The sequence below is a fragment of the Rana temporaria genome, chromosome 3, assembly GCF_905171775.1.
Source record: "Rana temporaria chromosome 3, aRanTem1.1, whole genome shotgun sequence".
NCBI classification, from domain to species: domain Eukaryota; kingdom Metazoa; phylum Chordata; class Amphibia; order Anura; family Ranidae; genus Rana; species Rana temporaria.
In genome coordinates, this window is record NC_053491.1 from 46,396,313 (window position 1) to 46,419,752 (window position 23,440).

General features: G+C 44.0%; 1 protein-coding gene across 3 annotated transcripts in view; it reads left to right on the forward strand.

Moving 5' to 3' along the window:
- LOC120931248 (ras and EF-hand domain-containing protein-like) overlaps nt 1-23,440 on the forward strand; it is a 118,471-nt gene that overhangs the window by 35,949 nt on the left and 59,082 nt on the right. For all 3 annotated transcript variants that reach the window (XM_040342497.1, XM_040342495.1, XM_040342494.1), the window contains exon 2: nt 4,719-4,874. In XM_040342497.1, coding sequence (XP_040198431.1) covers nt 4,813-4,874 — 62 coding nt within the window. In that variant the 5' untranslated portion in view covers nt 4,719-4,812. The remainder of the gene's footprint in view (nt 1-4,718; nt 4,875-23,440) is intronic.

Sequence of the window (23,440 nt, forward strand, 5' to 3'; positions counted from 1 at the left end):
TATTGATTTGAGGCTTTGGTGATGGTGTTATATATTAGATGGTTGCAAGTAAGGAGTTTGCCTTTTTGAATTTTATGTATCTCTTGCGTATATGGTTAGCATTTTCTACTTTTTGTAGGTAGGTGCAGGTTGGCCTTTCTACATAGGAGGCGCTGTTGCATCCACCTTGCAGGGAGAGTGGAGGACACGATTAAGGCTGTTTTGCTCTTAAACGCGTCGACTTTCTGTGCTGTTTACACCACTTTACAATAGAGATTCAAGCAATACTGTGTTTTACTGTGGTCCCAGAACTCGAATATCCATTCCTCTTAGGCCTCTGTATGTGTCAACAGGTGGGCTGCTGTCTGATTAAAAGCTGCCACCTGGGTGACCACTGTGTCCATCTTTATTGAGGACAAGGCTTACAGCCCTGGTTTGCGTGCATTCTGCATGTTCTAAGGTTCGGGACAGGAACCCACTTGAGGGGGAGAGTAACCTAGCGTAGGGGAAGGATCCGTAGGAGGGACCGCGTATGGACTGTCGCGTATGGACTGTCGCGTATGGACTGTCGCGTATGGACTGTCGCAGATTTCTTTGAAAAAATTCTGCTACTGTGCTTACTGCATCTGTCTCCTTCCCGTCACTGTGCCAGGTGTTGCTGGCCTCGGTGTGCCGCTCTCCTGCTGTGAGCTCCATCCACTGTTGTAAGTGTTGCTGCTCAATCCTTATGCCACGTACACACGATCGTGATTTTCGACCAAGAAAACCACGTATTTGTTTTGTTTTTTCAGCAGGAAAACGGCGGTCACACTAATCTTGGACGAAATCCTGAACGTCAAGAACGCGGTGACGTACAACACGTACGACGAGACGAGATCAATGAAGTTCAATTTGGCAGTTCAGCTCTTCTGCTTGATTCTGAGCATGCGCATTTTTTTTTCGTGTCGCAATTGCATACAGACAATCGCGATTCCCGATAGGAATTTTTCCTGTCGCGAAAATTGAGATTCTGCTCTCAATTTTCTCAATTTTCTCTTGGTCGGAGTTTTCACAGAAAAAGTGCAATGGAGCATTTTTTATTTAATTTTTAAAACAATTCCCAATTCAAAAATATCAGGCAATATCCATATGTATAGTAATAAGATCAGGAAACAGGGCCGCCATCAGGAATTATGGGGCCCCTTACACATCTTCAGGCATGGGCTCCATGGAGAAGAGAACCGGAGGGGGGGGGGGGGGGCTTTGCCGCTTGAAATTGAGAAGCGGGAATGCTGCCACGAATTGAGAAGCGGAGGGGGGGGGGGGGTAGCCATCCGGGGCCCTGGGGACCTCTGGCTGGGCCCTTTAATAAAAAGAAAACAAATATATTTTTTTATATATATATATATATATATATATATATATATATATATATATATATATATATATATATATATATATATATATATATATATATATATATATATAAAAAATATATATTTAAATGTATTTATATATATATATATATATATATATATATATATATATATATATATATATATATATATATATATATATGAAATGAAAAAATATATATGAAATGAAAAAATATATATGAAATGAAAAAATATATATGAAATGAAAAAATATATATTTTTTTTATAAAAAAGGGGGGTTTGTCATCCAGGGCCCTGGGGACCTCCGGACCCCTAAAAAAAATGGCCCTTTAATAAAAAATAAAATATATATTTAAAAAAGAAAAAAAAGGGGGGGGGGGGTTGCCATCTGGGCCCCTGGGAACCTCCGGGCCCCTAAAAAAAAAAATATATATATATTTTTTTTAAAGGGGGTTGCCATCCGGGCCCCTTACAAGTGTACTGCCTGTACCCCCCTGATGGCGGCCCTGTCAGGAAAAGACATTCTTATAACATGGATTACCCCCTGTAGGAAGCTCTATCCTTAGGTGCACATTGTGCTGCTGTATCCCCCTTCCACATCAGTCTGTATGAAATCATTCTGCCATAGAAAGTGGGGTTCAGCTCAGGAAGGAGTCAACAAAAATAAACCCCCCACTCCAATAGTGTTGGTGAAAGCAATAATAACACTCTCCATAATATTGGTAACAGAGGCGGCAATAGTACCCCCCCTTTATTTTTACCAGTGACCGTGGCAACAATAATAACCCTCCCTGCTTCATTAGTGTCAGTGACAATGGCAACAACAACTGTCCCCCTTCATTGGTGTCAGTGATAGGGGCAACAATAAAATTGTTTTAGGAATACTGGTGAAATGTGAACACTTGATTACCCACCCCAATACCCCCACCCACCCTATTTTGGTGCCAGTAACAGCAACATTAATAATACCCCCACTTCTGCATTGGTTTCAGTGACAATGGCAACAGTAATACCACCCCTCTTAATTGGTGTCAGTGAAAGTGGCAACAAAATTAACCCTCTCCCCCTTCATTGGTGTCAGTGACAGGGGCAGCAATAGTAACCCCCCCCCCCCCCTTTCATTGGTATCGGTGACAGGAGCAACAATAATAGCCTTCATTGGTGTCAGTGGCAGGCAGGGGGAGCAATAATAACCCTCCTCCCTTTATTGGTGTCAGTGGCAGGCAGGGGGAGCAATAATAACCTTCCTCCCTTTATTGGTGTCAGTGGCAGGGGCAGCAATAATAACCCCTGCCCTTCATTTGGTGTCGGTGGCAGTGGCAGCAATAATAACCCTCCCCTTTTTATTGGTGTCAGTGACGGGGTCAGCAATATTAATCCTCCCCCAGGCATGTACTGGCCATCGGGACTGCCGGGAGTTTCCCGGTGGGCCGATGGCTCAGTGGGCCGGTCAGGCACAGTCCTGGAGCCTCTCTGACAGTGAGTGATCACGATTTCACTCCTGTCAGCAAGGAGCAGCTGCAGACACTTGCTGGAGAGAGGATTAGGAATTCTTCACCCTCCAGCCTGCAAGATTAGGCTGGGTTCACACTACGGTTTTCCCGTCCGTCAGCCGCATACGATTTATATGAAAAAACGTATGCGGCTGAAACGGACGGGAACGTATGGCACCGCACATATGTGCGTTTTCCATTAACATTAATGTTAAAGGAAAACGTATGCGGTTGCCATACTGTTTTAAAAACGACCGCAAAACCGTGGTTGAACACGGTTTTGCGTACGTTTAAAAAACGTTTTGCCAGCAAATCGTACGCACCCGGATGCATCTGAGTGCATACGATTTGCAATGCATTGTCTATCTCTACGTTTTCCCGTCCGGGCCCGTACGTTTTCAATACTGAAATCGTATGCGGCTGACGGACGGGAAAACCGTAGTGTGAACCCAGCCTAAGATGGACAGCCAGCAGTCTTTTCTTCCTCTCTCCCCTTATCACATGACTGGAGAGAGCAATGAGAAGCTGCCTTCAGAACTGTGAGTACAAGGGGGCTGCTGATGGGGACACTCTGATGTAAGGGGGCTGCTGATGGGGACACTCTGATGTAAGGGGGCTGCTGATGGGGACACTCTGATGTAAGGGGGCTGCTGATGGGGACACTCTGATGTAAGGGGGCTGCTGATGGGGACACTCTGATGTAAGGGGGCTGCTGATGGGGACACTCTGATGTAAGGGGGCTGCTGATGGGGACACTCTGATGTAAGGGGGCTGCTGATGGGGACACTCTGATGTAAGGGGGCTGCTGATGGGGACATTCTGATGGAAGGGGGCTGCTGATGGGGACACTCTGATGGAAGGGGGCTGCTGATGGGGACACTCTGATGTAATGGGGCTGCTGATGGGGACACTCTGATGTAATGGGGCTGCTGATGGGGACACTCTGATGTAAGGGGGCTGCTGATGGGGACACTCTGATGTAATGGGGCTGCTGATGGGGACACTCTGATGGAAGGGGGCTGCTGATGGGGACACTCTGATGGAAGGGGGTTGCTGATGGGGACACTCTGATGGAAGGGGGTTGCTGATGGGGACACTCTGATGTAAGGGGGCTGCTGATGGGGACACGCTGATGGAAGGGGGTTGCTGATGGGGACACTCAAAATTAAAGTGGGCCGGTCTGGATGAAGTCCAGGGACACATTTTTGTCCCAGTCCAGCCCTGTCCTCCCCCCTTCGTTGGTGTCAGTGACAAGGGGCAGCAATATTAACCCTCCCCCTTGATTGGTGTTATTGACATAAAAAAGGATGATTTCGGCACACCGGTGAAATGTGAACACCTAATGATCTTACTATTCGGATGAAACATGAGAAAGCCATGTAGCTAATTCATGAAAATTATTTTGCATAGAAAATGTATCATCTTGGGAAACTGCAACAGAAACCTATTGCTTTATAATTATATAGTAAAAAGTTGGTATAATACTGTAAATTTTTAACAATAAAAACTATATGGCCATACTACCAGAGATATTGAAGTTGATTTCCTAAAGGCAAATGGGATGTTCACTTTGCAAGAAAATTTGCCCTTTACTTAGTGAAGGAGGTGAAGCTCTGCAGACTTCCATTATCCAATCAAGCACAAGCAAATATGCTGTTTATTTTATTTTCCTCGTACGTGATTGGCTATTATTTGCAAAGTGAATTTTCACCACATTCACAAAGCTAAGTGAAAATTCCTTAGCAGAGTTAAAATTCCCTTGCAAAGTGAAACATCTATTTGCCTTTCAATAAATCAAACCCAGTAGGTCATATATATATAATTTGATGTATGTTGGTGAAGTTTTGAATCTTTATATTTTCTTTTTTAGTGATACCAGAGAACAACTGTGGGACTTCTACCAGGAAATCCAGGGGGTCCCGGTGCCCGGGCTGCTTCGCCAATATGAAAAGCTGATAGAAAACATGTCCTATGATTTCCGCACTCAGCGACTGAACACTGAAAAACTCGAATCTGTCCTCAAAAGGTTTGTGTTGTGGGGGAGGGGCGCAATCTGTATAGAACCTACTGACCTGGATGGAGATCAATGAACATGGGGACCGAATGTACTATAGCAAGAAGGCATGTGATGTGTATTCATATTTGTTGTCAGTGGCGTTTATTGTGAACATGACATGGATGATGGATTTTTTTCTTATTTGCCTTTTATCTTGATTTAACCATTTAAGCCCCGGACCAATATGCATCTAAAGGCCCAGGCCAGGTTTTGCGATTCGACACTGCGTCGCTTTAACAGACAATTGCGCAGTCGTGCGACGTGGCTCCCAAACAAAATTAACGTCCTTTTTTTCCCACAAATAGAGCTTTCTTTTGGTGGTATTTGATCACCTCTGCGGTTTTTATTTTTTGCGCTATAAACAAAAATAGAGCGCCAGTTTTGAAAACATTTAAATATTTTTTACTTTTTTCTATAATAAATATCCCCCAAAAATATATAAAAAAACTTTTTTTTTCCTCAGTTTAGGCCGATACGTATTCTTCTACATATTTTTGGTAAAAAAAATCGCAATAAGCGTTTATCGTTTGGTTTGCGCAGAATGTATATCGTTTACAAAATAGGGCATAGTTTGATTGCATTTTTATTAATTATTTTTTTTTTTTACTACTAATGGCAGCGATCAGTGATTTTTTTTTTTTCATGACTGCGACATTATGGCGGACTCTTCGGACAATTTTGACACATTTTTGGGACCATTGTCATTTTCACAGCAAAAAATGCATTTAAATTGCATTGTTTATTGTGAAAAGGACAGTTGCAGTTTGGGAGTTAACTACAGGGGGCGCTGAAGGAGTTCAGCTTCACCTAGTGTGTGTTTACAACTGTAGGGGGGTGTGGCTGTAGGTCTGACGTCATCGATTGTGTCTCCCTATAAAGGGGATGACACGATCGATGCGGCGCCACAGTAAAGGGCGGGGAAGCCGTGTTTACATACAGATTTCCCCGTTCTTCAGCTCCGGGGAGCGATCGCGAGGGGGCGGCTAGAAACGAATAGCTGCCCCCTCATCCCGGATCGCTCCCACAGAAGAACCGACCGCCGCATGTACCGGGGGGGGTCCTGATCGGACCCCCGACCCGCGGAAAGGCAGAGACGTACATGTACGCCCATCTGCCCGTACATGCCATTCTGTGGACGTATATGTACATGCGGCGGTCGTTAAGTGGTTAAATCAGGATTGAACCCCAAATCTAATAGGTATTATATTGCAGCTTACCAATTCTTAGTGACTGCTTTAGTTTTTCTTTTTATCCTTTAATTTCAACTTGTGATCAGGCCAGTAATTCTGTTATTTTTCAACATTATTTACTTGCCAAGTGGTCTAGCAAAAGTGGCAGTTGCAGCTCTTTAAGGCAGGGGGTGGCAAATACAGGCAGCTGAGTCATGATTTGAATGCCCCTAAAGTTGCAAAGGCAGTCACACACAGTTTTACGCATGCCGTAGTTTTTTTCGTTGCAGCCGCAGGCCCCTTTCACACGGACGGATAGAATGGTGCTTTTAGCTGCGGATTCTACCGTAGCTAGAAGTACACAATGCTTTCCTACGACACCTTTCACACACTGCGTTTAGCTGCGGTTTCGTTACCTGCAGTTTGGTGCGAATAGGAAAAATAGAATTGAATGCGTCCAGGTGCGATCTAGCGCAGCTATCAGCACATAACCGCAGGTAATCGCAGTGCACTGTGTCAGCTGCGTTTGGTATGAATCTTGAGGGGGGAACTCCACGCCAAATTCTAAATAAAAAAACGGCATGGGTTCCCCCTCCAAGAGCATACCAGGCCCTTAGGTCTGCTATGGATTTTAAGGGGAAACCCGTATGCCGAAAAAACGGCGAGGGGGTCCCCCCAATATCCATACCAGACCCTTATCCGAGCATGCAGCCCGGACGGTCAGGAAAAGGGGTGGGGACGAGTGAGCAGCACACAGAGTGGTCCTAGCAACCAATCACCAGCTTGTTAATCTGCAAAGTTAACTTTGGCAGCCCCCGCCCACCATGCAGTGCTACTGTGTCTCTCATTCTCCGTCTGTCCTGCCTCCCGCTGTCTGCTCTGTGTAAGGTAGCAGAGTGATGGGGGGGGGGGGGCAGAGGACCTGGCTCTGAAGGATGGAGGATGGTGGAGCAGGGGGATCTTTGTTATGAGTGTACAGAGTGCTTTACTGAGGGAGTGATGTTAAGGGCAGAGAACACTTCTGGTGAAGGGGGGGGGGGGGGGACCTAAAGGGGCAGAATGCACTACTCTGTAGGGGGGAAGGGGGGGATAGGAGGACACTACTGTGGGGGTGATGTGAGACGGGCAGAGGACAGTACGCCCCCCTGAAGACGTTTACACGAAACGATCGTCGGCGGCGTAGCTTGGTCACGTTTTTTATCTTCCCCCATCATCCGACTCTTGTGAGCTGACGAGGCAAGAGGAGACACACACCGCATGCAAATTGAGGTTCTACCTCCCCATTTAAAGGCCCGCAGACCCAGTGCCGGGATGGGCACCTTTTAATGTAAGTGGCCATTTGGCCCATGTTTTGTTTTATTATTTTATATTAAAAACCGGTTGCACTATGGAGTTTTTCTGTTTTTCATTCCATTTCTGAGAATATTGGGAGAAGATTTGCCTGTGTCAACTACTGGAGAACGCACTATATGTTTGCAGACATTCAGAACTGCACAAGCGTGTTTGACTTTCTTTTTAGTTAAAGGAGTCAAAGCGCTGTGGTAAGCGCATATATTTATTCACTTTTGGGTGTCGTTTTTGCGGAATTGGTGGAAGGATTTTGAAGCACTGCAGTATATGAGAAGATTGCATGTTTTTCTTCTGGTCCATTGCAAGATTCACTCCATTGTTTTTTAAGTGGCTCACTACCACTATTTAAATTTATGGACATTATTATTATCACTTAAGAATTATTTTCTTGTTTTAAGGTTTTGGGAGCACATCACTTTTTAAGTAGAGGTTCCCTTGTGAATCTCATTTTTCCACTATTGATTCAACTGTGTCTTTGCTATTTAGCTCTGATTAATTAGTTGTTGTTTATTTTTAATTGGTATCACATGTATTTTGTAATTGCTACTACCTTTAATCAAATTTGACACTAGCGCCCCCTACCTATCACACATTCACTAAATCTAATGAGGGTTTGTCCTCTTATATTTTTAGGGGAGCAGCTTTCCAATATATATTTATATATATTTTTTTATTTTATTTAACAAGTTTATATGTTCCACACACATTCTATTGGCGCGAAAATCAACTCTCAAACAGAGGACAGTACTGTATTGAGGGGGGGGGGGGGGCAGAGGACACCGCTTTGAATGAAGGGGGGTGATGTGAAGGGGGTCAGGGGACACTGCTGTAGGATGGGGGGTGTTGATCTGACGGGGGCTGAGGGTATTAAATTGGACCTTCATTAATTTTTTTCATCTTTCCATCTATTAAATCTTTTGCCCTTGTTTTAACTTTGGATAGTAACACCTTTTTTTTCTGCCAGTAAACGCCTTTTACAGCCCACTTCCTGTTTCTTCCTGGAAAAAAGCCTAGGCTTATGACCTCATGCACAGCTTTCTCTCACTCTCCTAAGAGTATGCCAGGAAGGGAGGAGGGTTGAGTCATAAGAGGACCAATAAGAGCTGCAGAGCTGGAGTTGTATGTCTGTGTAAATCCAGGAAGTGAAAAGGCAGCAGCTTCAGCTGCCCACAGTTAAAATGTCAGCAGCCAGACTGACTGATCGAACCTCAGTGAATCTTACTTCAATACCCCTGCTCTAGTGGTTTAATTTACTGACATGTCTTGTAAAATCTCTGTGACTATACTAGAGAAATGTGCCCTTTCATCCGTGAAGGAATGGAACAGAGAATTGCATGAGAAGTATTATGATACTCTTTAAGTTCAATGCTTTCTCTGTGTGGAAATCCATTTCATCAATGCTGAGGATCTAGCACAGCTTTCATTACAGGCAGTGACCCAGAACATTGTGTTATCTCATTGTACTGAATAATCTGAACACAGGACTATCTTATCTTTTTCAACCATGCTTTTATCACTTCCAAACAGTAAACAAATTATTCCAAAAAGTAAACTTGAAGTTGAAGTTAACCCCCCCCCCCCCCCCCCCGAAAAACAGGGGGAAAAAAGAATCATGCAAGAGAAAGGCATAATGAGCTAGTGAAAAACGTATATAGCGCAACACATGCGAACTGAAACGCCTCTGGGCGCTGTATCCATTCCATGGGTAAAAACCCCTTGACCTCAGAAGAGATGGGTTTTAATCTTTCTCCTGAAAGCCAAGTGGTCCGACTCCAGTCGGATGGTGGTTGGTAGAGCGTTCCATAGTCTGGGTCCCTGGACTGCAAATCTTCGATCTCCTTTGGACTTGTATCTGGCTTTGGGTATCTGGAGGAGGTTTTGATTGGTGGATCGCAGAATGCGATTGGGGTTATGGGCTTTTATTTTTTCGCATAGATATTGGGGGGCATTACCTTGAATACACTTATGTATTAGGCAGAGTGCCTTAAAAGTGATTCTGTCTTTTACTAGCAACCAATGAAGGGATCTCCGTGAAGGTGAGGTTGATTCCCATGTTTTTTTCCCAGTCACTAGTCGGGCGGCCGTATTTTGAACGGACTTTGGGGAGTCCGAGATAGAGGGCATTTGCATAGTCGAGTCTGGAATTGATGATTGTTCCCACAACGACTGCTATGTCTTCTTTCGGGATAAAGGGCGTGAGTCTGCGTAGTAGGCGCAGCAGATGGTGCGATCCGCTGACTACTGACCCTACTGACCCTATTTGTGCATCCATTGTCATGTAGGAGTCGAAAATGACTCCGAGACTTCTGACTTTGGTGCTAGGGGTGATAGTTTTACCCAGAATGGGCGGGGGAGTCCATGTTGTCGCAGGATAATTTTTCCAGTTGGCGTGAAACAGGAGAAGTTCTGTTTTCGAACCGTTGAGTTTATGATAACTCTTTGTCATCCTGTTTTCTTCAAAATAAGGCATTTCTCTAGTCCAAGATAATGATCCTTTTTGTTGCAGATGCGAAAATACAGTTGCGTGTCATCAGCATAAGAGTGGTAAAGTAACTTCTGGTTGCTGATGATTTCAAAAAGAGGGCGGAGATAGATATTGAACAGTGCAGGTGACAAAGGGGGTCCCTGAGGGACTCCGCATGATACCGTGCGTTTTTCAGAAGTGAAAGACCCCAGTTTCACTGTTTGTGATCGTTTTTTCCAAGAAGGAGGAGAACCAGGGTAAATCACCTTCCGCGACTCTGGGTACTTCAGCTAGCCTAGCCAGTAGTAGTCCGTGGTCTACAGTGTCAAAAGCCGCGCTTAGGTCCAACAGCATCAGGAGACAAGATTCTCCTTCGTCTGCGGCCTCTAGAGCGTCATCCCATATTTTGAGCAGCGCCGTTTCTGTTCCGTGACCCGGACAGAAAACTGATTGAAACGGATCGAGTAATTTATGGGTGTCTAAATGCAGTTGCAGCTGTTGTACAACTACTTTCTCCATTACCTTGGAGAAGACATTTAGGCCTGTTATGGGTCTACGGTTGTTTGGATCTTTGGGGTCGAGGGTGTTTTTTTTTTTTTAGAATTGGTTTTATTATACCTTGTTACTAGCTCATTATGTTGCCTTACCTGAAATCGAAGCCCCCGAAGTGCTCCTCGTTTGCTGTTGCCGCCATGTCCCATCGCAGATTCTTCCTGTTTTTGCCGCTCCGGCACTGGGATTGGCCGGAGAGGCGATGACATCACTCCTAGGCATGCGCACGGGACCGGCAGATCCCCGCGCATGCGTGGGAATACAACATTAACCTAAGTTATGCCATTCACAAAAACGGCACGCTCAGTGCGCCTGCGCCGTAGACATTGGAGCCTGTCATTATTGTAAATATCTCCTAAACCGTATAGGTTTAGGAGATATTTCTTGCACCTACAGGTAAACCTTAATCTAGGCTTACCTTTATGTGCAAGTTGTGTGGTTGGGTTTACAACAACTTTAAAGCAGTATTAAACCCAGAGCTTTTTTTCTCAGAAAATAGGTGTAGGAACTCAACCATGACCCCGTTCAGATTTCACAAACAGTAGAAGGGTCTTAAAGGGGCATTAAATACCAAGATTGCATTACATACAGAGTGCAGAGTTCAGGGGGGGGGGGGTTACACACAGAGTGCAGAGCTGTCACTTGTAAACACAGAAACCAGACTTCTGTGTTTACAAGTAATTGTGGTAAGCAGGCACCAAAGGGTCTGAGCCAGAGGTGGTGTAACTGAGTTCCCCCTGAAAAAAAGCCCTGATTAAACCCAAAAGCAAACCTTAATTATATTGCAGCTTACTGATTATTGTGGAAATTTTATGAAGATGTATTTAATATGTATTGTCATAGTGTCTCTAAAGAGCTGACTGGGGCAGACTGACGTTGTTTTATTTCCGTCTGGTAGTGAAATGCTTCTTGGGGATGGAGAGAAGTGGGCATATGTCCGCCAGAGAAGGGCCCCTGTGCAATGCACAGACGTTCGTCTGGGGGGGAATGTGTTCACCCTGAAAAGACATTATCGGTTATAAGCGGATGTACGCTCATGTCACCCCTATGTGCCTGATCCACACATTTTGGGGCAGCCGTGACGTGCCCCTGCAGAAAATCTCCTATCCAAAGGAACAGTAGTATAATCCGGGTATGAGTTGTTCTTTGAACAACACAGAATAAGGATTCATACCAACGGTAAAATGGGAGCTTTTGAATTGTTATGGTCAGGGAGAGCGTCCATGTTTAAAACATACACACTGTCCCTGCCCAGACACGCCCATAAGACTCCCCTAACCATCATTCATTGGTTGTATAAACTCATCCTGTTGGAAGGATTTCCTGTGTTGACATTCATATCCTGTGAGGTCATATCCTGCAAGGTCATTTCCCACGGAGGAAGCGATTGGCTTTTTGGGGCCATCACTTCCTGTTTGTCATTTCTTTTGTGGTCTTTGAATAAAAAATCCAGTGCGGTGCTCGGTGGAGGCAGTCGTGCGATGGTGCTGAGGACATAAGCTGGGGTCATGTCTGTTTACTTGGGGGTATGCGGGAAATAGAGTGATAAGTAAGATGCATTATACCATTAGACTGAATGTGTGCTTATTAGCATAGGAGATTTGGATTATGCGTAGCGTATTGCCATATTTTTCCACCGCACTGATCATTAGATGTGGCGGCTGCATTGGTTTCCTTATTTTCCTTTTTTGTTTTTTCCCCTCTGTTTTACCTGGTGATCTTGCCAGTAACACCTCTGGATGAAGGAGCACAGGAGGCAGTTTTACACAGCAACATTTTCTGTTTGGAGGGGGAGAGTGTTAGATGGATTAGCAGATTTAAATACATATACAGTGAATGGTGCTGCGCTGTAATGCCGCGTACACACGATCGGTTAAACCGATGAGAATGGTCTGATGGACCGTTTTCATCGGTCCAAACCGATCGTGTGTGGGCGCCATCGGTTAAAAAAAAGCCAACTTGTTTTAAATTTAACCGATGGATTGCTAACCGATGGGAAAAAAACGATCGTTAGTAGGCACAACCATCGGTTAAAAATCCACGCATGCTCAGAATCAAGTCGACACATGCTTGGAAGCATTGAACTTCGTTTTTTTCAGCACATCGTTGTGTTTTACGTCACCGCGTTCTGACACGATCGTTTTTTTAACGGATGGTGTGTAGGCGCGACGGACCATCAGTCAGCTTCATCGGTTAACCGATGAAAACGGTCCATCGGTCCGTTCTCATGGGATGGACTGATCGTGTGTACGCGGCATTAGTGATAACAGTGATAAAGTGATGATGTAATCGGGTAAAATGTAACAATAACATCAAAACAAACAAAAAATTACAAAAACGTTAATAGAGTGCAACGTGCCTAAAGTAAAAAGTAAATAGTAAAAAAACGTGATAAAGTCCAAAATATATAAATAAACGAATGTCCTGAATCAATGAATAAATGTACTGGAAGAGGTGTAACAAGTGCCGAATTCCCTCTAACATTGCAAATAAAATCAATAGATACAGTGGCCCAGATTCTCAAAGGGCTTACGACGGCGTAGCGCCATGTACGCCGTCGTAAGTCCTAATCTGGGCCGTCGTATCTATGCGACTGATTCTTAGAATCAGTTACGCATAGATATCCATTCGATCCGACAGGCGTAAGTCTCTTACACCGTCGGATCGTAACTGCAATATTTTTTTTCCCCGCTAGGTGGCGCTTCCATCGATTTCCGCGTCAAGTATGCAAATTAGCTAGATAAGCGAATTCCTGAACGTACGCGCGGCCGACGCAGTAAAGTTACGACGTTTACGTTAGGCTTTTCCCGGTGTAAAGTTGCCCCCGCTCTATGAGGCGCAGCCAATGTTAAGTATGGCCGTCGTTCCCGTGTCGAAAATTTATAAAATTACGTCGTTTGCGTAAGTCGTCCGTGAATGGTGCTGGACGTAATTTACGTCCACGTCAAAACCAATGACGTCCTTGCGACGTCATTTAGAGCTTTGGGATATTTTAGGGACGGCGCATGCGCAGTTCGTTCGGCGCGGGGACACGCTTCATTTAAATGAAACACGCCCCCTACCCGCCGAATTTGAATTCCGCCGGGTGATTTACACTACGCCGCCGCAACTTTACAGGCAAGTGCTTTGTGAATAAAGCACTTGCCTGAAAAACTTGCGGCGACGTAACGTAAATGAGATACGTTACGCCTGCACATTTTTGCGCCCATCTACGAGAATCTGGGCCAGTGACTTTTCCTCTTCTGTGTCTGTACAATAACACCTCAGTGTGGGGTAGCCCCTTACTCTACAGCTGTAAGGTAACCGTATATGCAGATAGCAATGGAGATCCTGAATGACGAAATGAATCACGCTGTGATCTTCTTATAGATAGCAAAGAATGGAAATCGTCTAAAGCCCCGTACTCACGATCGGATATCTGATGGAATCTAATCCGATGGATTTTTTCCTCGGATATCCGATGAAGCTGACTTCCATCAGTCTTGCCTACACACCATCAGTCAAAAATCCGACCGTGCGGTTTCCGGGACGGTGGTGTGAGCATGGAGGAGTGAACGCACGCTAGTGAGGAGAGCTCTGAGTCCGTGGTGCGTTGAAGCAGGAGATCGACGGTTCCGGGACCCCTCTACCCCCATCGAAAGTCTGCGGTGAGCGGGGGGGGAGAGCGCAGCACCTGACCGACGGTTCCGTTACCCCCATACCCCCATCGAAAGTCTGCGGTGAGCGGGTGGAGAGCGCAGTACCTGACAGAGGCTCCAGACAGCTGATGTCGCGGCGGGGAAAGAGCCAAGGAAGACGCGTAGGAGGTGTTCAAGCCCCCTGCCACTCATACATCACACGCTACATGACGGTGAGGAGGGGGGCTGAGCAGCAGGAGGAAGCCGTCGGAAGCAGGGTTCTGAGGAGGGAATCACTATCTGAAAGTCCCCTTAAAGCTGTAGCTGTAACTGTGATTCAGAATACACCTGTATCTGTATCAGACTTGCCGGTGATAAAAGGACAACAGTTGATTGCTGGTGAGGAGTTGGTAACTGCTTCAGACCCAGTCCTTAGTCCAGCTACCCCGGTGGTCAAAGCAGTGAACAATACAGGTGATTTACGCTACATAGGTGAGACTGAGAGACCCCCAGCGGAGGGGTGGACGGAGGTGGCCTCAGAAGCAACGGCGTGGAATAAAGGTACTTTTGAAACACCCATACTGTTACGGTCTGCTTTGCTGGAAATAGCTGACAATATAGCGGGGGATATGAATAAGGGGTCTAGAGAGTATACAAAGACACCATCTATAGTAGCATTAATGTCTACAACCCCTATATCCCCTGCACTATCCCCACCTCTAAACCAGAGGGAGAAGGGTGCAACAAGTGGTGAAATATTAAGTTCTAAAGAGAGTGAACATATATCAGGAGAAGTTATGCAGTCTAGCATACAGAACGCACAGAGTATGCCCGATACGGGGGAAACATTTGAATCAGAGCTGATACCTGATATGCGCCAGTTAAGCAGGCTTATTCAGGCTCTCCCAACCAGAGACGATATCCAGAAAATGTTAACGCTAATGACGAGTACTTGGAAAGAAGAGATGGAAGAAGTCCGGATAAAAGTGGGGGTGGGGGAGCAAAAAGTGGGCATATTGGAGGAGCAACAAGTGGTCGTGGACTTCAGATTGGGGGTACTAGAAGAAAAGTGTGAGAAACAGCAACAGCAGCTGGTCAGATTGCAGTTAAATGCTGAAGAGGCAGATAACAGAAGTAGAAGGAATAATGTGCGCATAAAAGGAATACCAGAAAGTTGTGAGGGGGCGGCGTTAAGGGAAGCTGCTTTGGCTATCTTTAATAAAATTCTAAAAAAAAGCTCAGGCTCCCCCCTGGAGCTAGACAGGGTCCATAAGGTCCCAACAACAAGGAATCCAGACCAGACTAACCCTCGTGATGTGTTATGTCGTATACATTTTTATAGAGAAAAAGAAGAAATTCTCAGGGAAGCATGGAAAGAAGGACCGGTGATCTGGGAGGGGGCGAATATACAAATATTTCCGGATTTGTGTTGGCAAACTAAAGCCCGACGGCGCTTGTTAAGGCCCCTACTAGAACATATACGCGGTCAAGGAGCCATATACAGATGGGGGTTTCCGTTGGCCGTTAATGTGAAAAAAGAAGGAAGGAATTTTAATCTAAGAGAGCCGTCCCAGCTCCCAGCGCTTTTTGAATTTTTGGGGTCAACACCAATAGCAGTCCCTAACTGGTTAGAGCTGCCAGTCACAGCTGAAAGAGAGCCTAGATAAACTGTGGTGAGGGAAGGTTAAATGGGGTAAAACTGTAGAGGACATGGGGGAGTTCCCCACCCCAATTCTGAAGAGATAGAGGAGATGGAGAGACTTATGGAAGATGGCCCCTCCCAGGGGAATGTGTATTTTTATTTGTTTTTTTCTCCCCTTTTTTCATTTTTTTTTTTTTTTGTTGTTGTTGTACTCTCTCTCTCTTTGTCTCTACCCGACCCACTTGGGTGGAGGCCTTCTGGAGAGTATTTTTTTGGTGACTCTTGAGGTTCATACCCATATCCGACTGTTTTTCTCGTTGGAGGTCTTTTTTTTTTTTTTTGGAGAACACTCGGACTTGGTTTTGGAGGGAAGGTACTATCCCCATGTGGGGAAGGCTATAAGTTAAGAGTGGAATATTTCTGAGTGGCGGGGCTTTATCGTCCCGCTCATATGTGTATATATGTGTATAAATTTACAGATGCTCCCTTTGCTCCTCTTCCCTGAGGTGGGTCTATTATGGGCCAAATAGAGCACTAGGAAAATGACAGAGGAAAGACCCAGAAACATAGGTGGGCTAGTAGGCCAGCATCTCCAGCCACGCTCTTTTTTTTTTTTTTGGGGGGGGGGTTAGGGGGGGGTTTGTGAGGGGAGGGACAGGGAGGGGGGGTTGTTTTTTAAATAAAAAGGGGGGGGGGGTTTTGAGGAGAATGTTTTTTTTTTTTTTTTTTTTTGGGGGGGGGGGGGGGGGTTTCACTAAGTCACTATGTCACTAGAGCCCTAGATCCGTTTGATTTAAGGATCAGGGAAGGTATAATATAAGACACACTGAGTCTATAATAGGGGGAGGGGATGGATGGGATGGGCAAAGGTATAAGGTGGTTCACTATTAGGGGAGACTAGGGATGTGGAGAAATTGAGAATTGAAGAGGGGGGGGGGGGGATTTTTCTTTTTTTTTTTTTGTTTTGGGGTGATAGATAAGAGGGTTAGGGGGGATTAGAGGAGTCACAATAAAAGGCTGACACATTTACACTTACACACTTTGAAACACTAAAGGCCAATAGGCCATGATATTTTTTTGGAATAGGACATAGAGGTGGGAGGGAGGGGCAAGGGGTAAGGGAAGATGGTATAGGGGTAGGTGGGGAGGGTAAGAGTGGGTGAGCGAGTTTTGGGGATAACAGGGGCCTAATAAGATGACCTAATAGGAAAAAGAAGGAATAGGCAAGGGTAAGGGAAAGGGGAATAGAACCTTTTTTTTGTCTCTCCCTCTTTTTTTTTTTTTTCCCTTCTTGGTGGGGACACAAGAGGGGGGAGCAGACATAAAGAGTTAAGATGATAATAGTTAGGAGGTTAGGAGAGAGAGAGTGGAGAGGGGGGAGCTCAGAAGTACGTCGGTGGTAACATGATAATAGGGGTTTAAAAGGTGAAAAAAAAAAAAGAAGACAAAAAAAAAAAAAGGAAATTTTTACCTCTAAATGGTAGACAGTTAGACAGGTAGACAGAGATTTATATGTCTAAATGTGCTTATATAGTATATGTATACGACTGAATATGTCTAAGCGGTAAGGTCTTTATGATGGGGGGGGTATCTCATTTTTCGTGTGCTCGACTAGAATTGGGGGGTGGAGGGGAAAAGGGGATTGAAAGGGGTAACTCAGGGAAGCGCACCCGGACTTATAATAGAGCATGACTCTCCTCGATGCTCACACACCTTAGCCCACTAAAGCGCCTCTCCTCCGTGTGGAGGGAAGTCGGAGACGCTTAATTTTTTTTTTTTTTTTCTTTTTTTTTGTTTGTCCTCTCTGGGATCCTAGGGGATCAACCGGATTGAAGGACTAGAGAAAATATATATATATATATATATATATATATATATATTTTTTTTTTTTTTTTCCTTTCCTCTCTCTCGTCTTTTCTCCCTCTCTCCTCTCTCGCCCGTCTTTTCTCCCTCTTTTGGGGGGGATTCCCCTATCTTTAGCCCTTTATCTCCTCATTGGGCACCTCTGTTAGTTTCCCAAGGAGCCACGTGATTGAGATTCTAAAATGGCTAAGATCAATTTGATGTCTTATAATGTAAAAGGGTTAAACAACCCTGAGAAAAGATCTAAACTGTTAGCAGAATTATGGAGACTAAAGACACAGGTCGTTTTTCTCCAAGAGACTCATTTTAAGAAAAATAAAAACCCAAAACTGGGCAATCATAGATTTCCAATTGTTTATCAGAGCTCCTCATCGACAACAAAGACGAAGGGGGTGGCAATTATGCTATCAAAGACGATTATATGGAAAGAACTAAAGGTAATTCAGGATGAGGAAGGGCGTCTACTTATAGTAAAAGGATATCTAAACGACCAGAAAGTAACTCTGGTTAACGTCTATATGCCTAATGAAGGACAGATTGCAGCGTTGGAGAAATACATTAATGTGATTCAGTTGAATGCAGAAGGAAGAATCATACTGGCAGGGGATTTGAATATGGCCCTAGATCCTATCCTAGATACATCTAAGGGAGCATCACACCTATCATATAGCAAATTAAGTAAAGCAAAGAGTCTGCTACAGAAGATACAGGTGGTAGATAGCTGGAGGACTAGTCATACCCATGAGAGAGATTACACTTTTTTTTCAGCCAAACATAAAACATATTCCCGAATAGACTATATATTTGTATCACAGAATATTTTACAGAATATTGTGGAGGCCTCCATTGGATCATTTACAATTTCTGATCACTCACCGACAAATTGTATACTGGAATGGGGAGAACCCGTAGCTCGCGAGTGGCACTGGAAAATCAACGAGTCCCTCCTGAAAGACCCAGAGTATGAGGAAAAAATAGTTCAGGAAATGGAAGGGTTCTTTTCTGATAATGAGGTGGGAGAGGTGTCGCCTAGTTGTATTTGGGAAACGCATAAATGCTTTATGAGAGGGATTTTAATCTCAATGGGAACACAAAGGAAACGTAGGATAGGGAGACAGATAGAAACATTACTGGGAGAAATTCGTAAATTAGAAAATGTACATAAAAAAACGTTGGCAATTCAGATTGAGGAGAAGTTGAGGCAGACGCGAGATGAACTGAATCTGTTACTAACAGACAATGCAAAAGCCTCACTAAAAAGATGTAAACGTGCCTTCTATGAATATGGTAATAAGCCGAGTAGAATGCTAGCGAGGGCATTAAGAGAAACGAGGACCCAAAATCACATAGATGGCATCAAAACAACAGGAGATAGGATAGTGAAATCCTCACAAGAAATTGCAAAAGTATTTAAAAATTATTATACGAATTTATATCAACTAAAAGAAGAGAGGGACACAGGAAAGATGAGTAGGCAGGAGGAGAAGATAAAGGAATATATAGAGAAGGCGGGAATGCCGAAATTAGCAGAGGAAATTGGGAGAGATATGGAAGGGCCGATTACGGCTGAGGAATTCACAAATACCCTTAAATTGCTAAAAACAGGTAAAGCCCCCGGCCCCGACGGGTTTACCCTTTTTTACTATCGGACCTATGCAGAAAAACTGATGCCAAGATTTCTAAAAGCATATAACGCGATAAGAGAAGGACAGGGGATACCGGATGAAGCCCTTATGGCACATATAGCGGTTATACCTAAGGAGGGAAAAGATCTAACACTATGTTCCAATTATCGCCCTATATCGCTATTAAACGTTGACTTGAAGATCTTTACAAAAATTCTAGCAAATAGAATATTACCACATATCCCTGATTTGATACACCAAGATCAGGTGGGATTTACCCCAGGAAGGGAAGGCAGGGAAAATACGATGCGGGTGATTAACGCGATCCATCTCTCCCAGGTATCTAAGAAAGCACTAGTTCTGGTATCTACCGACGCTGAAAAAGCGTTTGATAGGGTCGACTGGAAATTCTTAAAAGCAATTATAAAATATATCGGTTTGGGGGAGGGGATGCAAAGATGGGTTATGAGCCTATATTCACAGCCGAAAGCTAGAATAAAGATAAACGAGACTATGTCGGACCCTTTTGAGATACGGAATGGGACGCGGCAAGGCTGTCCTCTGTCACCAATTATTTTTATTTTGACACTTGAACCCTTTTTGAGGATGATAAGGCTGAATACCGATATCAGAGGTATCTGTGTAAAGGGAGGAGTATACAAATTAGCTGCTTTTGCGGATGATCTGATGTTTTCTCTTACGGAACCTGTTTTATCTCTTCCCCCATTGCTGGCTGAGATTGCTAAATATGGCGCGCTCTCAAATTTTAAAGTAAACTATGACAAGTCGGAGGCAATGGGGGTGGAGATGAATGGGGTACAACAACGACAATTAGCCGCTTCTTTTCCATTTAAATGGACAAATTCTCATATCGGATATCTGGGGACTAAAATCCCGAAGAAACTAAATAGAATCTTAGAGCTAAATTTAGCACCGTTGATAAGGCAAATAAAACGTGATTTACAGAAATGGGATAAGGAGGTTTTTACCTGGTTTGGCAGGGTCAATATTATAAAGATGAATGCAATGCCTAGGATATTATATCTATTACAGACACTCCCTACCAGTATACCTCAAGGGTTCCTGAAAGAGATTAGAACGAAGTTTGCGGGATTTATATGGGCAGGGAAACCAGCCAGAGTCAGGAGAGATATCTTAACTTTACCTAAAGAAAAAGGGGGCATAGGTTTTCCAGACCCACTCGCATACTATGAGGCTGTACATTTGTCAAGAGTTCTTGATTGGTGTGTTACTCCGAAGATCAAACCATGGATCCTCTTAGAACAGGCAATGATAGAAATACCGTTGGAAGGACTAATTTGGCTTTCTAGATCCATTCTACCACAATCAGTTAAAAAGCACCCAACAATAGGGACGACAATTAAAGTGGTGAAAAAAGTATTTAGAAAATCAAATGATGAAACAGAAGCAAATCCTCTGACTCCGGTCCTGGGAAATCCGGCATTTATGCCAGGTGTAAACGACCCAGGGTTCGAGAATTTAAAAAGACAAGGCAAAACTAGATTGATTCACTTCCAGAAGGAAAATCGGGTAATGACATGGGAGGAAATTGAAAGTGAATTAGCAGAGGTTTTAGAACCATTCAGGCGAAGACAGCTAAGGGGTTTCCTGCGATCAATACAGAGCCAGACAACAGTGAGGACGAGTTTGTCGGAATTTGAGAAATTGTGTCTCAAGGGAGAAGCGGTGAGACATTCGTTATCAATATTTTACTCCCTGTTAAATGAACTTAAAGCTCCACAAGAAATAGGTTTTATACATACTTGGGAGAGAGACCTAGGGGTAACTTTTACAGAGAACCAGAAGGGAAAAATTTTTGAGTTCAATCATAAAGCTTCTCTAGCATCCAAATACCAGGAGGGAGGATATAAGATCCTGAGTAGGTGGTATAAGACCCCGGAAGTTTTAAACCAAATTTTTCCACAAACGTCAAATCTTTGTTGGCGATGTCTAAAAGAAGAAGGAACTCTGATGCATATTTTTTGGAACTGTGAAGGAGTGAAAGAATTCTGGAGGATGGTGTCAGAGGAAATAGAAGAGATAACTGAAATGTCTCTTGGAGAGAATCCAGCGGTTTACCTGTTGTTAGACATCCCGATATCAGTAGTAAATTATAAAAAATCTTTGGTAAGACATTTATTAATAACAGCTAGAGCTTGCATTCCAGCTTTATGGAAGAGCACGTGCTCACCAAGTAGACCTCAATGGCATGAAAAAATCAGGGAAATCCAATGTATGGAAAATCTCACGATGGCTTTGAGGGAACAGGAGGGGAAGTATAGGGAGATATGGGCTCCCTATGATAGTTATAGGGAACGAGGGGAGTAGGGGGGGGGGAGAGGGAGGAACTGAAATTATTGTGTTTTTTTTTCTTTTTTTTTTTTTTTTTTTCTTTTTTTCTTCTTTTTTTTTTTTTGTTTTTTTTGTTTGTTTTTTTTGTCCGGGCTCGGGAAGGTTTTTGGACAAGGGGTCCGGACGTTGGGGTGGGTGAGGGGGAGACTGGGTTTCTCAATTTCTTAAACAGAGAGAGGACAGGTTAAATGTCCCGGGGGAATAGGAAATAAAAAGAGCGAGGAATTAGTTTTGGATCTATATGGTAGTAGATGTGTTAGAAGCAGTTAAGTTTAGAGATAGGTCAGGAACAAGTACAACGTATAGTGGTTTGATTGTTGGCTTTTGTTTTCTGATATGATAATATCCCTGTTCTTGTGGAATTGTGAAATGAGGAAAAATGAAAAATAAAGAATTTATAAAAAAAAAAATCCGACCGTGCCAAAACGCAGTGACGTAAAACACTACGACGTGCTGCGAAGAAAGAAGTTCAATACTTCCGAGCATGCGTTGCCTTGATTCTGAGCATGCATGGATTTTTGACTGATGGAGTTCCACACAGACGATCGTTTATTTCTATCGTTTTTTTTATCCATAGGAAAAATGTAAAACATGTTCTATTTTTTTTTTCACCGATGGGGAAAAAAGACCGATGGGGCCCACACACGATCGGCTTGTCTGATGAAAACGGTCCATAAGGGGCCTCTTTATCCTGATAGATGGTTCTCACTGCAGGTATGTATGTAAACTGAACTTGCTTGGTGCCAATGAGCGGCAATGGTGTCCCTCCCAGGTTGGTCCATATGTTATGTGGAGGAAGAAAGAGGTTCCAGTGTAGCATGTAAAAACTAGATGCTTTATTAATAAAAACAGCTGTGGTAGTCACATAAAAAGCAATAAGTAAGAGCCATTCACCACGAGCGACAAACTCGGCTGACAGCTCAGCATGGGATCGGGTCGGATCGCCTGCAGATCGCCTGACATCTTCTTTTCAGGGCTAGATAAGTTAGTGTTAGATTGTAGATATCTATAGATGCAGGGATTTTAGTTTTAGCATGGACTTTCACTTTAAGGACACTAGCATGGATCAGAGTTCTTCTGATTGGTCAAAGCGGTCGTGTGTTTTATGTTCACCTTTTCACTTTTTGTGAAAGTACCAATGGTAATTTTGGCAGCAAATTCCAATTTAGTTTTAGTCTTAATGCCGCGTACACACGATCATTTTTCGGCATAAAAAAAACGACGTTGTGTGTGTGTGTGCTTCACATAATTTTTCGCGTTCTGAAAAACGTCAATTATTTTTTTTTTTAACATGCTGCATTTTTTAACGACTTAAAGCGGGGGTTCGCCCTGTAAAAAAAAAAAAAAAAGTTTTTTTTTATTAGACAATTAAATTCGGCATCGTAGCGCGAGCTACGGTATGCCGGTCTTACATTTTTTATGCCCGTACTCACTGCGGTATCGTTGATTGAAGAATCCGGGGAATGGGCGTTCCTCTGGTGAGAGAAGGTGATTGACGGCCGGCCCTGGCACGTCACGCTTCTCCGGAAATAGCCGAAATAGGCTTGGCTATTCACGGCGCCTGCGCATAGCCTGTGCGCAGGCGCTGTGAATAGCCGAGACCTACTCCGGCTGTCTTCGGGGAGCGTGACGTGCCAGAGCCGGCCGTCAATCATCCTCCCTCTCCATAGGCACGCCCATTCCCCGCGGGAGTCGGATTCTTCAATCAACAATAGCACAGTGAGTACGGGGTTTAAAAATTTAAGACCGGCATACCGTAGCTCGCGCTACGATGCCGAAAGTAATGGAATAATGGGGTGAAGGAGGGTGAACTACCGCTTTAAGTGATGTAGTTTTTCGGGTTGTAAAAAATGGTCGTGTGTGGGCTTTAACGACGTTAAA